This window comes from Solea senegalensis, linkage group LG8 (assembly GCF_019176455.1).
Source record: "Solea senegalensis isolate Sse05_10M linkage group LG8, IFAPA_SoseM_1, whole genome shotgun sequence".
NCBI classification, from domain to species: domain Eukaryota; kingdom Metazoa; phylum Chordata; class Actinopteri; order Pleuronectiformes; family Soleidae; genus Solea; species Solea senegalensis.
This window is the reverse complement of record NC_058028.1, coordinates 20,089,090-20,104,832: the sequence shown is the minus strand read 5'-3', so window position 1 is coordinate 20,104,832 and position 15,743 is coordinate 20,089,090. Positions and strand designations below refer to the sequence as shown.

Genomic DNA, 15,743 nt, shown 5'->3' with positions numbered 1-15,743 from the left:
AGGATTCTGTCTTTATGGCCCCTGGAGTCATTTTAACAAAGTTGCCTGCTTCTAATCACAGTGGCAGTAGTATGGATATCTTAAATCTTAAATGGGTTTCTTTTTTAATCCTTTCAGCTTTACACATCGTCACAGTAGATGTTTGATAAGATTAAGATTTTGGAGTGTTTTTAATAAGTCCAAGCTCAAAGTCACACCTCCACTAAGCCTCTGTTGTAGTCATTTATCTTGAGAGTGAATGGTTGTTTGTATCTATGTGGCCCTGTGATTAACTGGGACCATGTCCAGGGTGTGACCCCACCTTTGCCCTATGTCAGCTGAGATTGGCACAGCACCCCCCCCCACGAGAAGAGGCCTATGTGCCATAACTCGAGGAACTTAAAAGATAAGCAGAATAGATGAAAGACGGATGGACAAGACATGACAAAATTCCTCCCAAAGTGACAAGCCTGGAGTAATCGTGCCACACATGCATTAAAACCTTGACGAGCCACTCGTTCCCTGCTCAGCTGGATTCATTCAAGGTTATGTCAATTCATGACACTCACTGAAACAGTTTAGACAATTTTATATTGCTTTATTGAAATACCTGACCCTTAGTTATGTAATATACACAGTATAAACCACTTCAGATTTCAGAGCTTGTGTGCATCACTGACAGTGCACACGAGCACAAAGTGGATGGAGAACAAAAACAAAAAGTCATACACATACTGCATGCATTATGTCACTTTAGTCAACATATTTTTTTCATATCAACGTTGTCAAACTTTAAGGCTCACAAAGCAAATGATGCTACATCTGTGAAGAAAACAACAGAGCACAAACAATCAAGTGGCTCGGAGTAAACAAAAAGAAAAAGTGAAAACAAACAAATAAAAAAGGAAACCTGCTGCATGAGAGGAAATGGTGCGACTGTTTATCTGAGAGATATTGTGTTTAAGTCGTAGTCTGTGGTGATTTGCTTTCACTATCACAAGATATATATGTTAAGAATAAGGACTTTGGTGAATAATATAATAATAATCGCTCAAGGTGATGTGGTAAAGCAAATGAAATCAGTCTTTAAGGCTTTGAAGGGTATTTGAAAACAAGTCCCTGCAGAAGTCCAGAGTTCAGCAGTCTCTAATGTAACAGGAGGGTTTTCTCCACAACATTAAGCTCCCAGCTGTGCCACTGGTTTTGTTTAAGGGACATTTTTCTCTTCAGATGATATTTTTTAAGGCACCAATCTTGGTGAGCGCTCTCTCTCTCTCTCTCACATTTATCTAGTTAGCAGATGGATTCGTTCACATTTTCCTGAAATAAAGTAATTCGTCAGGTGCGACAGCTAAACTGGTAGCACATAAGGAAGAAGCCATCTTCATTAAGGAACACCTGAGTGCCAGTCAGTTCTCATCCTCCAAAGGAAACACATTCAATTTTCATATAATCCTTTAAGTGGCTCACATGCAGAGACCCCCTCCCCCTGTGTGCGGCTCTACAAAGACTGCAGTGGTGATCGAAGATGATGTCATGGAAATGAATTGCACTTTAATGTTTTAATTATAGGATCGTGTTTCAGACGCTTAACTCTGCTCAGGTGAATTCATCAGCTGGAACCAAAGCTGTAAAGTAAAAAAACACGCAAACATAATACATGCTGACCTAACTACCAGTTCACCACTGGCTGGTCCTGAGTACACGCTCTTCTCCTCAAGGCACTGCAGCTTGTGCTAACCAGTAGAGCTGTCAGGAGGCATCATGTTCTTTTCAGCGGCATCAAGCTCCCTGTTCTGTTTCAACTGCTGTGATAAAGGACAGGTCTGGTTCAGGTTCAGCATTGTGTTGAGGAGGTGAGACGGTGGCACATCTGGATTCTCAGCAGAAAATGGCCCCTGGGCTTCACCTGTGACAACATTCCCTGGTTGAGCAGGAGAATCTTGATGAGTGGGGATTAGTAATTCCTGTAGGATTTTGAGGTTGGGATAGTTGCTTGACTCAGCCATGGTTCTGTGTAAATGTTCCCAGGGCGTAATACCTTCCAGTCTGCTGCTGGGGTTGTGAGCAGCCTGGCACAACAGCTCTGTGTGTTGGCGAAGCTGGGCAATGTTCTGCTCTGTGGCGTTGCTCTGGCGCAGCAGCTCCTTAGTGCGCAGCGTAATGTCCAACAAACCCGACTGTCGGAGGATTTCTACCGTGTTGAGGAAACGGCGGTGGTGAAAATTTGTGGTGCCAAATCTGCGGAGGCCTCTGGTTGCAAGAAAGGTGGAGGTGGTGGTGTTGATGGGGGACACAGATGAGGAGCACTGGCTCGAGGAAGCAGCGGAGGAACAGGAAGAGACAGTATCTCTGGTTGTCGAGGTACAAGGCTGTCCAGAGGCCGACGCTGCTAATTTGGGTTGCTTATGAAGGTGCTGCTCTAGCAGACTCGTGGTTTCAGTTGTACTATCAGTCTTGTGTTCTGTGTACACCCTCTTACTCAGATTCTGGGATTCATCATTTGATGAAGATTTATCAGGCGGCTTCTTGCTAGGGTGTGGTGCAATGCGGGGGTAGGAGTTTAAAATAGGAAAGTATGTGTCATTTACTTTCTTGCCTGTGACATTGGGATTCCGGGACAAGGGCTTGTGGAGCTGCAGGGCGGTCGGCAACAAGATTGGCTGCTGGCAGAGAATCATATGGGGTGCACCAGCATTGCGGGACTCCTTGCTTTTATTATTCCAAAGCGGCTGACTACTTTTCTGGACTGTGTCAGGCTGCTGGGACAGGGAAGACAAAAGAAAGCAAGAATGAGAGAAGGAAAACATGGACTAAAAGGAAAATGTCAGTATGATGGATTGCGATTATTAATGAAATATGAACAAATATGAACAATTACTACGTTATTCTAACACAAAGTGGTTATTTTGCAGCTTACCTTTGCAAATCTGTGCAGTGGTTCTGGTGTCCACTGACTTGTAAATAGTTTTGTTCTTACATTAGTTTCTACATAATGATTCCCTTTGTCATGAGGCACTTGTCCATTGGCCTGTTTTAAAGTCATTTTCAACACCCAAAATTTAAAAAAAGTCTTCAAATAGTGACATAGACTTTGGTGCCACCTACTGCTTATCGTGGTAAACTAACTCCCAATGTTTGCTGAACTTCAGTTGATGAAATGACATGAAATAAGGTTAAGATTCAGTAAGAACCTACACCTGTCTTACCTGCTTCAGCATCATATTCTTGACAACGTAAATGGTCCGGAGATCACGGCCTGCCGGGATCAGGGGGGGAGTCCCAGGATTTCCTTGCCCATGCTCTTGGTTTTGGTTTTGGCCAGACTGTGAAATCTCTGTACACTCACTGCCTCTGGACTGGCTTTTGTTGCTATGCTGGTCCTCTACATCTGTCTGCTGCCAATCTGAGCATTCTGCAGTCAAGATGGAGCAGTTTAGAATTTAAAAACCACAAGTATAACAGCATCAATACTCATTCCCATGTATTTCAGTCAGCACTGCACACACTGGTGTGTTCTTTTAACAAAGAACACTCTAGTGTGTAATTTACTACCATGGTTGTCACAATAACCCACAGTTCCTTCACACTTAATCCTAATATTTAAAGTATGTTCCCCTAGTTAAAATAAACATGGAAGTCAGCCCAGTAACCTCTTTCTCAATGTTAAATTACAAAACAATGAAATGACCCAACCTTTTACAATAGATAATCATATTTGGCATGTTGTGAATTCTCTGGTCATATTTCTGCCATGTGTACTTAAACTCACCAGAGTAGCCAGAGTCTTTTTCCGAGCTGCAGTGGGAGCCAGTGCCACTGCAATCATTTGTGTCTTTAGTGTCACAAATTGCCTGCAGAGTTGTGCTGTTGCTCTTATCTTTGGCGTTCTTGCTGGAGGCATCGCAGGGACTCGGCTCACTTAAACGAGGCTGTTCCTTGGGCATACTGGACCCTAATGGGAAAAACACATGATATTGGCACAGTCCATGAATACCATACAAACACTGACACAAAAACAGAACTTCAGATCACACCATGCCTCTGGCTGTCACACACAGCGTGTTGAGACAAACTCTAGTGGTAAGAGTAACAAAAAGGCACTTTTGCCTCACAGCAAGAAGGTAGCCCGCTCCAATCCCAACTCTGTGTAGTATGTCCCTCCGCACCTTGTGCGCTTGGAACCTAATCATAAACAAAAATAATGTCAAGCAAATCCTTTGCAGTTTGCCATTGGTGTTGTTTCAAAGTGTCATTGTGAAAAAAAAGAATCCCTTGTACTGCCCTAAAGTGAAATCTCTGTCACCTACTGGTGATTGTGTCTGCCTTTAGGCAGTGCAACAGTGAGAACTTATGGCACACAATGGCAGCATATGCACACCTTCCATTAAGACCTGTGCACAAATACAATGCTGTAATCCAAGCACGCAGGCAAAGACATTTGAGCCCAGAGTGAATTCATGTTTTTTAATGAATGCTCATAAAAGAAAACACCACTTGTGTTGAGGTTAAAACTATTTTCAGTCTTATAATAAGTTTAATAGAACAGGTTCAAATAGCAACATGTCCACATGGCTCAAGTTATTATCAGCACTATATTGTTGTACAAAGCAATCTGTACAGAGTAGCATGGGTGTTTAAATAAGACAATTACCTGTGATACAATGAGGCAAAGCACTCATCAAGTACATATACCATTTACCAAACAGCCATAGGATTGTAGCTGGTTTTATAAAAATATTTCCATGTGGGTGCTATTTATGAGTTACTGAGTCATCTTAGGAAATCATCAGCCAGACTACCTCTTATAGATGTCCCTACATGACACTGGTTGCCATCGCTGTGCCCTCTGATATGTTTGCCTCTAAGAGAAGTAGGTGAGATAAGTTTTTACAAGGACATGAGGTCTGACCGTGTAGCCAATATGGCTGAGAAGTAAATCATTGTTTCCCAAACTCAAATTGACATTGTCCTGAAAGGTTTACATTCATATAAAAAATCCAAAATATTCGGTTTACTGCCATAGAGGAGCAAAGAAACCAGAACATTTAAAAAAACTGAGATCAGAACGCCGCCGGTTCAAAGCCTGATTTCACATGTTCTCCCTGTTTTTACGTAGGTTTTCTCTGGGTTTACAGGTTTCCTCACGCAGTCCAAAATCATGCACAGGTGAATTGGACATGGACCGCAGGTGTGAACATGAGAGTGAATGGTTGTTTGTCTCTGTGTTTTTGCCCTGCGATGGTCTGGCAACCTGTCCTGGGTGTATCCCACCTTTCACCCTGACGAAAGGGTAATGGGTTATAACAATTGTAAAAAAGTCTAAAACGTTCTAATATTTACATAGGTGAGGACCTAAGGGCTGACCATGTAGCCAAAAATATTTAGTTTATCGCCATAGAGAAGCAAAGAAACCACAATATGTTCACATAAATTAATTCACAAAAAATATATATCAGTGAACTTGATTTGACTCACAAAACATTAATTTTAGTAAACCCCAATAAAACCAGTTGACAATCAGTGTAATAATTAGCAACCCCATACCCGTCTGCTGGATAGGACTTATGCATAACAATAAGAATGTATATTTGACTTTCATGATCAGATGTATGAACCCCCAGTCAAGGTCACGTCAGAGGAAAGTTATTGTTCAGTTAGCAGCAGTTTGATTCAGGGGAATGAACAGTGCTAACAACACAGGAGGCAGTCAACCATGCATCAGCGCTCTCCTCTTTGATAAACACAAACACTCCCTTTTCACAACAGTTTCACATGTCACTAAGCATTTGAACTTGTTAATTCTGTCGTTATTGTTGGTCATATGTCTCGGCTCCTCGCATTTTGGAAGGGAGCGGTTCCGTGAAGGCAGCACCGCTCCCCCCTCCCTCCCTGTTATGTAACACTACTTTTTAGTCCTGCCCTCTCTGACATACACTATTTTCTCATAATGCTCGTCAACACATACACAAAAGCAAATACAAACAGTAAGAAATAGTTGAAACTTTCAACATTGTATCGTTGCATTTCATGTCATGAACACACCTGAAAAGTTATAAAAACGGCGACATATTTAGCAGGAACTTTGTAAATTTATTTATATCAAAGCCTATACATTTATAATCGCGCCATTAGTACGAGTCATACCTCCAAGTGTTGCAAAGAATATTTCCAGTAAACGGTGTTTTCTTCCTGTTGCTCAGATTCTGAACGCAGGTACAGAATAATGTTATAAAGACATTCCACGCTGTGACAATGATCGGTGAGAATTACAGTTTAAATTGATTCATTTTCCTCTCTTTGTCAAATACACCGACTCCAGTCAAAGCTGTCTCAGCAGTGTCCGTCAAGCTAGTGGGGGAAAAGGGAAAGGTCACTTCCGGTTGGTTGCAAATAAAAGCCATAGATTAAATACAACTACAAACCGATACACGTTTAAGTAAGGAAACCCCACTTATTACAACAATTTGAACAGCACTTGACTAATTTCACTACTTTCGTATTGTTCGAACAGAACTTACCTGAAAGTGTGTTCATCTGTGGCAACTCTAAAGACGTGTGTTTTGAAATCCCGGTGGCTAATTCTCGCTAACTTGACGCCGCCATTTGACGTAAGGACGAAACGTTAAAAGCAGAGGTCGCGATAATAATCAATACCAAACACATTGTATCATTAAAGCGTGCGTGGTGGAACACTAATGAGAGAAATTCGCTGGAAAAAAAAACAATTAGACCCGGACTTTGCCAAGTGTCTGTCCCGGCGTGTCTGCATTACCTTAACTGAACCCGGAGGAGCACAACTCCCTGCTGGAAGTGGGGCGACCTAACAAAAACATCAATAACAGACACTTCGTTTCATTAACGCGTGTGTGGAGGAACAATACTGAGGGAACAACTCGCCGATAACACGATTAAACCCGCACTTTGTCAAGTGTCTGTCGTTTAGCGTCCGCATTACCTTAGCTGAACCCAGAGCCGCTTGCCGGGGGCGGGACCACCTAGCCACACAGGCACGATGACGACGCGTTCATTCGTCTGCGAGGAAACACCACAGCCAATCAGAGGCTCGCGCACGTGCAGCGGGCAGGCCAGGCACTGACAGTGTGGTAGTAGAAGAAAGTAACCCAAGTGCTAAGGAACAAAACAAGGTAACGTACCGGTTGGGTTTAAATCACGGATTCATGATTAAATTATAGAGAGAAAGGAGCATTCAGTGAAACCTTGTTGCTGACATAAATTGTGCAATCAAGCTGAATGCATCAGCATTTCAACATAAGGATAAGAGCCAATTACGAAGAATATCATACCTTATGCCCATCCAGTTCCAATTCTGGCATCAGTAAGTAACTGAAATGAGGGCAACGTTTTTATCAAATAAAACTGAGGGGCATAAAAGTGAGGCAACACCTCATGGGGTCAGACCCACATTATATACCGACCTCCACTCCCCATGCACCCAGGAACCATAAACGCCACAGATACACTCACATCCCTGACCAGCCAACAAGGCATTTCAATGCATCAGCTCTTGGTAGCTCTATAATGCTGTGAGTAACTAGAGTATTATTAATTATTCCAAGTATTGGCATAATTATCACAATATTAGGGTCCTCATTTAATATCACTGCAACCCTGGAAAAAGTTAATTATTTTAAAAACACCAAGACAGAAACAAGTCCCACATATCTCAACCAAGTTTTAATTAAATCATGCAGACTTTTTTTTTTTAAATCTCCAAGAAATGCCTGTTGGATAAATATGAATGCTAAACTTTCATGAAATTGCAAAAACAAAACAAAACAATACTTTGCAGCAGACACTTTATTTTTACATTAAAACTTCAGATGACTTGTCAGACAACTCACATCTTTTCCACAAATGACAAGGACACATCAGTACAATTCAAATATTTTCTATATCAGCTGCAAGATAAGATCATAAAAAAGGTGTGCAATAGACAGGCTAATTCACGTGCATGCAATTCTTTGTGGAATACATTTATTATACACTTTTTCCTCACCCATTCCCATAGTTATTCCTCAGGATACAGAGACATGGATCACACGAGTCTATTAACTCCAGTTGTATCAGTCCAGTATCTCTACCTTGAAGCTTTGGAGAAATAATGTGGTTCCTGTGATTCAAGTTTGTCAAGTGCATACAACAGAGCAGAGGCATTTTTTAGACCTGGGTGTCTGCTGACGTACATGCTCTCTGGGGAAGAGAATTTAATAAAAGATGCGCAGGTCTCTCTGGCGTGGGCATTGGCTGCAGCACTGGCTAGAATGTGCATGATCCTCAGCAGCACAGTCTCGCTGAAAACCAAGGCAAAAACAGGTCAGTGACAGCAACAATGGGCATCCAATTGAAAAAAAAACAAAACACAACTCTGCAGCTATGAAGATAAATGACTACAGTGCCGACAACGACACAGCCACAGATATGGGGAGTGCACACCTGCCGACATAAATACTGGAGGCCAGGCACCAGGCAGCCTCCCCCTCAGGCGTTGGGGGCTCCTGCAAGACTTGGCGGGACAAGCAGATGGCCGCTCCTGCCAGCTGTGCAGGTGGGTACACCACACACTGACCCTCCAGAAGAGAGAGCTCCAGCAGGTAACGAGCCATCCACACCACCTGATGGCATAAAAGAAGGGGCGTCATACTTCAATGACATGTACTAACAAAGGTTTCCTTTAACAGGCCTGCAAAAGATGATGTCAGGGCACCCTTTCATTCAGTGTTTCTAGTAAAAGAAGCCATGGATGGAGCTGTAGTGGGTATTTATTGGTGTACACAAATTGCCTACCTTTACCTTTAAGCAATACCTCAGACACAGTGATTCCCAGTGGATAACCAGCAGAAATTATAGTTGCAGTGAATAATTTAAAGACCATGTGACTTTGTCACCCCAAACAGAACATGTGTTAATCACCTAAACCAATTAAAATTAAAAAAAAAAAATACAATTATGCACCAATTTCCATTTTAAAATACTAGGTGTGTCAGCTGGAAGAGCCCCAAAGGCCTTGAACTTGTATGTCAATGTTTGATACTAATGATTTTCATAAGGTGTAATTACTAAAAGTAAACAGTATGCTTGAGTCATTGTACACAACATTAGTTAAGGGGAGTCCCGGAATACCTTTACAGAAATATTTCCACCAAGAAAATTGAGTAAATGAGATTTTTCATGAGGCCTAAAAATATTAAAAATAGAAAGTGGGGCAAAGGAAACCAGGTCTACCTTAGCGCTGCAGCGTGCAATGGAGGCAAGAAGGAGAAGAAAATGCAGAGGAGGGCAGTAGGACAAATCAAACTTCAGCCCACAGAGGACTTTACGCTCCATACGCAGCAGCTGATGTTTAGTGTAGGTGTGGTCCATCACGTAGCAGAGTCCAGACACCTGGAGGAGGCAACAGAAGCAGGAAAAGACATGTTTGGCAAAGGGGTCTTTTAATATGAAAAGGAAGAGAGTATTAACCTGGCTTTCACTGAAAAACTCAAGTTAACATTGTCAACACTATTACTATAGGGAGAGGGGAGAGCCAAGAGACTGTACCTCAGGGAGCAGACACTCTTCTTTTTTTGCAGCAAGGAAGAGGCAGACCATGCCGAGGAGCTGCAGATTAGCAGTCGTCACCTTGAGCTGACGCAGCGAGCAGTTGACGAGGTGTATCGCCAGATAGAGGGTCTCTTCCTGGAAGTGCATTATCTCCTGTTAGGAAATAAACAGGACATTTATAAAACCCCTGATGATAAAAGCAATAAAGTGTACACATATATTTATAAATAAAGCATACACATAAATTTGATAACTGTAACTGAATGTTAGGCTACAATAAACCATTTTAATTATCCATGATGTTTTATGGACTCAAACTGGCTGTTTGTCCATAAAACATTAAAAATCAATGCTCAAATGTAAAAGATTTGCACTCCATTTGAGTGCGAGTACATACAAATAGCTTTGTTTCAGGGATGAAGAAACATTTTCAGTGAGACTCACGTGAACTTGAATAAGCCAGTCAACCAGGACTGCTCGAGTGGCGTCTGTGAAATGCCGAGGCAGGTCAGCGTTAGGGAAAGAGTTCCACGTCTGATTTCTCTGCAGCGTGAAGACAGCGAGAAACAAAAACAGTTAAAAAGCCGCATCACAATAATAAGGTTGTCCCTGTCATACAAGGTCTGTAATTCATTCTAAGAGATCATTTGACCCAAACAGCCAGATGTAAAGTCTCACCATCATGACCAAGAACATGTCCCAGGCGTAGGTTCTGTCCCATATGAGGCCCAGTTTCTCCAGAGCCATCTCTACCTCATGGCGCAGAAAGCTGGGCACCAACGACTGTAGGCTGTGCAGAGACGGCAGGCCGTGAGGGTAGAGAAGCACATGCTCCTCCACACACACATCCACATCTGAACAGGATGGAAAAGGAAAACTCAAGTCATCTCAAGTTAGCCAAGCACACACTATTTTTTTTAAAGCAGAGAAAAGCCTCCCCCACACACAAAGAATGGCTGCATATACCGGTCCAGTGTGCAATAATTACAGATACCTCATGATAAGACTGCACATTGTAAGACTCCCACTTCCATTTCACGTGTGGGTCACACTTTTCATATGTCCCTCACAGAGTAACACAATCATAAAACTTGAGCACATGGACGGTTTTTCCTATTTGCACATGCTCCCTGAGGTGCACCCTTGGTTTATAGTAAACAGACACTTGCTTGAGTCTGCTGGTATTCACACATGTACAAATCACTCAAAGAATTGAAGGACAAACAAATGAGCATGAACTCATGGCAAGTAACAGCCACTACTGGAATGTAATTGCACATAGAGTATGAGCAAGTGGAGCACTTGACTGAGACGGATCATAATTTCTGTATTAATGGAACTATGGAACTTTGTTCATGTGGAAATGAGTGGCAGGGTTCTGCAGACACAGATAGTATTTACATACTATTTGCGCGCGCGCACATACGTACATACATACGGGTAGTCATATCTGCTAATGCATTGTCTATGATATGAACCGAGTTTAGAAAAATTAATTTTTGGTATTGATTACACTACCAGCCGAGTGTGTCCGACTGTCCTGGTGGAACTCCATGATGAGGCCTTCACTGGTTTGCATCGATATGCTCCTCTCCTGCAAACACACACCTTACACGTCAATGCAAACATTACCCACAGGTGGATCGGACAGGAAATAAAAAAGGTGAAATCTAAAATCAACAGACCAATATTAGGTTCTGCTACTGTAATGTGTGCCTTCACATCATGACATTATTCTAACCACATGCAAGAGTCATGAGCTGGCAGGGGGAGATTAAAAACAGGAGAAGATTGTGAAGATGGTTGTGTTTTGGGAGAAGGTGACCAGCAGGACAGAAGGCTCACCCATCTGCGTTCTGGCTCCATTTTAACAGGAGCCATCCTGGACTCCTCTACTTCAGCAGGCTGCCAGCGATCTATAGGCCCACAGGCGTTGGCCCAAGTTCTTAATGGGGCTCGTCTCTCATCCGCCTGGAGGGACAACAGAAGGTCTTTACCGATGTGATCCGACATTTAAAAAAAGAAAAATGGAAAAAAAAATGCATCGAGCACAGCCTCATTAACAGAGACCTTACATATCTTTAATGGTGAGGCAGCTGCAGTTCAGTCTGCTGCACGGCAGCATTATAAGTGATACACAGAAATGCCATGAAATCAACTTGGTCTCATAATTATTCCATCCTGATGATTCCATCTCAAGCAAATACAGTCACAGGAGCAAAGAAACTACAGCAGAATGATTTGGGCAAGAAGACCAACTGCCTTTTCTGACATATTAAGCCTGTGGTTTAGTTTGCAATGCAACTTTATTCAAGTCAAGCTTAGATTTTAAACTGGATGGAGCACTGACACATCAGAATATTACCTAATCTATTACAAGACTGAGATCTTAAGGGAGGTGAACCGTTTCCAACATGCACACATTCACTATTAAACTGCAAAAGTGATTGACTGTGCAGTTCTAAAGCAACCAGTTGATATTTACTTACTATTTGTTTAAGGCCAGGGTGAGGTAAGCTGTAGGCTTAATTATTTGAATTAATCCAGTCAGTTTGAGAACAAAACGTTTTGTTCTCAATCCAAATTAGTCGATGAGCTGTTGCAGCCCTCAATCACGTGACCTACTTCATTGCAGCTGAACGCAATTAGGTGTCGAGTTTGTCAAATTTGATTAATCTCCACGTGGGAAAACACTAGAAAATCTAAATATATAACCAACAAAACAAGAGTTGATATGAAAACACTTATTTCATGACATGGTGGCTTCATAACCTCACCTTCTTGTGTAAGTCCAGCAGGGGCTTGGAGTCAGAGAAGCCGGTCCTGGCCATGTCACAGCCGGACACACAGTTCCCGTAGCCGCTGCAGCTACTTATCCACAGGCGACGACGGAACAGAGAGCGCGGCCATGCTGCTGCGGACAGCCGCTCTTAAAGACAGGTGGGACGGCCTGATTAGGTGTGGACACCGCCGGCTGGTCAGGAGAAGGACTTCCGGTCTTTATTGCTTGGTAAATTAAACCGTGTTTTGCTCATTGTGTGACTGACTGTACATAACATATATACTGTAACCAGCCGTGACACTGACACCAGTAGTTTTATTAATGTGGACGTTAACATAAACTCACAGTGACGTTAACAGGCATTTTGTAGCGCAGGTGCTCAAGTGAAAAGGGGCACCCCTCTCATAATTATCAACTGGAAAAGCTAAATGTTGCATACTTTTGTTTAGTTTAGTTGTTCAGTTTTTATGTGTTTCTCAGCACAAAGCATTGCACACACACAACATTAATATAACTGAGATCCCAAATCATTGGAATCTCCTCCCTGAAATAGTTAAATGCAAAGTGTGTGGTCCTACGTCTCAGGATTGGAACATCGGTCCATCGTTTCTCAGTCCGTTGTGTTTGTGGTCTCCCACATTTTTAAAATAAAGTCACATTTGAAACTCCTCTATTGTGGGACAGGCTTACGTGAAGCTTATCAGTAAGTAAGAATATAATTGAAGCAAAAATGCTACTTCCCACTTATTAAGGTAAGTAACATTTTCCTGAGGAGTTAATGGTCTCAGTCAGTTGATGGTCAGGTGTTCTCATTTAGGGGACAATAAAGACAATAAAACATGGCATGGCACATGAGTGTACTGGTGCTGTCCAATAGGCAACATTGCAAATCCTCAGGCTTCAGGAAGGGACTTCAGAATTCTTATGAGTGACGATAAGACCGGTTGCCACCAGTGACACACTAATCGGGGAGCATCTCTGTAGCTCTCCTTAAATGACCCTGCTCTGCATGGACATGCACCGTTTGACCACAGGTGGTGCTCATGCACCTGCACTTTCGCCTATAAGTCCCTTAAAATGATTTTGTATTGTTTTGTTTGTGACTTTTCTTTTTTTTTTTAATGTGGCATTAAAGTTGGGTTATGACAGTGACATTCTGGTGAGCAGCTGTAATTGTATAAGCTCCTGCAATGATGTCACAGATAAAGTCAGGGTATTAAGTTGTATCAGAGCAGCAGTGGCGGGTGCTCAAGTCAAAAAAGGGCACCCCTCTAATAATTAACTTAAAAAAAAAGCATTTTAGAGTCACATCTTGTCTCTTACATAGTTCATAATCAAAGAGCATTGTTTCCCCCACATAATTCTGCTCTGGACATCAGCACCTGAATTGCCCTTGCACACATTTTATGTCACAGCACGGACATGGTCATATGTATGTATGGTCATAGTGCAGTCAGTGTGTTTGTTAATCACCATCTTCAGATGTATTAAAGCCAATTGTCCAACTTAAAAATATCTTCTCCCTGTTGTTTACTTGATTGGTTCAGTGCCTCACCTCTATTTCCTGCACTTGTGCTGTTTTAGTAGCTGTAAATACAAAATCTCTTCCTCCTCGATTATAACATTATAACAACTTCAAATGGCGTCGTCAAATTTAAAAAAAAACATTTCTTGTCACATAACAAAGTAGAAACAACAGTAAAAATAGTAAGAACCTCTAACAAGGACACTCAGTTTCCCAGTGCCAATAACTCTAATATACTACTACTACTAATTAGAACAAGGGCCTTTCTGCATGGAGTTTGCATGTTCTTCCCATGTGTGTGTTGGTTTTCCTAACCTTTTGAGTTATACTGCTCACAGACACACCCTGGCAAAAAAAGCATGAACACCTTAGTGGAGGTGATAATGCAGTCGTATTCTTGAAATAGTATCAGGGACATGATCGAAGTGTCCTCACCTGACATGTGTTATCAAAGGTTGCAGATCATTAAGTAAAACCAGAATAGGTGCAGCCTAAACACAGCAGGACAGACATTGTGTGTGAGAGAGCTTTATTCAGTAAAAATATTTACTGCCACAAGTTGCAAATGTTTTAAGCTACCTTAATGTAGCAGGTGTCACCCATTACATTGTAAAGTCTTGTGGGGAAGGGGTTAAAACGGTCGACCAAGATGATGTCTTCCCCTTAAACATTGCTTTTTTTCCCCCCCATCGTCCTCCAAGCCTCAACTAACAGCAACAAGCAAAAGAAAATCTTGTTACACCAGCATCAGGTGTGACATTTGTGACCGTTGGATCACATTTGAATTATACCGAGAAGCAGGTTTACCACAATAAAGCTGCAAATCAAACACAGCATAGCTGCAGGCCTCCCATTCTACTAATAATGCATTCATCATCAAGCTTTTATTTTTTTTTTTGGTATTTACACAATAGTGAGGAGGCACTTATTGTGCCCGAGTATGCCTACAGGAGAGGTCAGGGTATTAACTTGCATGTTCAGGTGTGAAGCATTGCTTTAAGCGTGGCCAGCAGCAAGGTTCAGTGTATGGCTTTTCAACCAATATTAAAAAAGTTCAGCAGCACCCCCTTATGGCCATGATAGCAATGAAGGCAAATCCACAGTGGTGTCCATCAGTGTAGTCCATCCGTTCCTGCCGTTTTCTAAAGCAGGACACAAGGCTGGAGCGTATGATGCCAGTGCCTGAGCCGGTGAGAAGAGGTGCTGGACTTGTGGATGATAAATCAAAGCCATTCTATCATACTATCGCTAGCAGGGACTGAGGCCTCCTGCTGCTTAGCGATGAGTCAAATACTCGCTACTTTTCTGTGTCTTCTTCGCCATGTTCACTCAAACATCTCACAGTCATCCACCATCACTCACAAAACACTTAGATGAAAGCAAATGTGTGATATGCGGGGAATCCCTGTGAATGCTGATGGATGCTGTAGCAAAAACCTCAGATGTCAGGTGAGTGCTCTTTGGAGGATGGTATCAAAAATTGTGAACTTTTGAAAATAGTTTAGGGATATGCTCTTTTAGATCTTAAAAAATAGCAATTTAACTGTGGTTGGCGTTGTCGTCTTTTTGCTCAGTATGAGCAGTGAATTCAGTTCTTTTCCTCATGGAAGTGACGTGCAAACTTAAAATTAAATTAGTGATAAAGCCAAGAGATCTAATGAAAAATGAAATGAGGAACTTAATCCAAAAGAAAGCAGTTTGAAAACGTTTTAATATATATATATTTTATATAATGTATACTTGAACAAGAAATGTATTCCAAAATTTGAGAAACAGATGGACAAAATAAAGGAAAGAAAACAAACAACAATGACAAACAAAAAGGTCTAGATGTTCCAGTTGTTAAGCTCAAAGAGCAAACATCTTTTCCAGCAGTATGGAATAATAAAATAC

General features: G+C 41.9%; 2 protein-coding genes across 5 annotated transcripts; both read right to left on the bottom strand.

The window, feature by feature from the left end:
- Positions 1-556: 556 nt before the first annotated feature.
- Positions 557-6,994, bottom strand: si:ch211-132b12.7 (uncharacterized protein LOC564531 homolog). 4 transcript variants are annotated; one of them, XM_044031846.1, is made up of 5 exons: positions 6,501-6,975; positions 6,127-6,330; positions 3,752-3,934; positions 3,189-3,394; positions 557-2,741 (listed from the first exon to the last, which is right to left on the bottom strand). In XM_044031846.1, the coding sequence occupies exons 3-5, from the start codon at positions 3,924-3,926 to the stop codon at positions 1,716-1,718; spliced, it is 1,407 nt and encodes a 468-aa protein (XP_043887781.1). In that variant the 5' UTR covers positions 3,927-3,934; positions 6,127-6,330; positions 6,501-6,975; the 3' UTR covers positions 557-1,715. The 4 variants fall into 4 exon arrangements, with proteins under 4 accessions (XP_043887781.1, XP_043887782.1, XP_043887778.1 ...); XM_044031847.1 differs by lacking the exon at positions 6,127-6,330 and having other exon boundaries at positions 6,938-6,994; XM_044031843.1 differs by lacking the exon at positions 6,127-6,330.
- Positions 6,995-7,782: 788 nt separating this feature from the next.
- LOC122773770 (cyclin P) lies at positions 7,783-12,494 on the bottom strand. Its single transcript, XM_044032681.1, has 9 exons — positions 12,321-12,494; positions 11,389-11,514; positions 11,062-11,137; positions 10,222-10,397; positions 9,988-10,086; positions 9,541-9,696; positions 9,226-9,384; positions 8,437-8,615; positions 7,783-8,294 (listed from the first exon to the last, which is right to left on the bottom strand). The coding sequence occupies exons 1-9, from the start codon at positions 12,372-12,374 to the stop codon at positions 8,081-8,083; spliced, it is 1,239 nt and encodes a 412-aa protein (XP_043888616.1). The 5' UTR covers positions 12,375-12,494; the 3' UTR covers positions 7,783-8,080.
- Between the last annotated feature and the right edge of the window lie 3,249 nt (positions 12,495-15,743).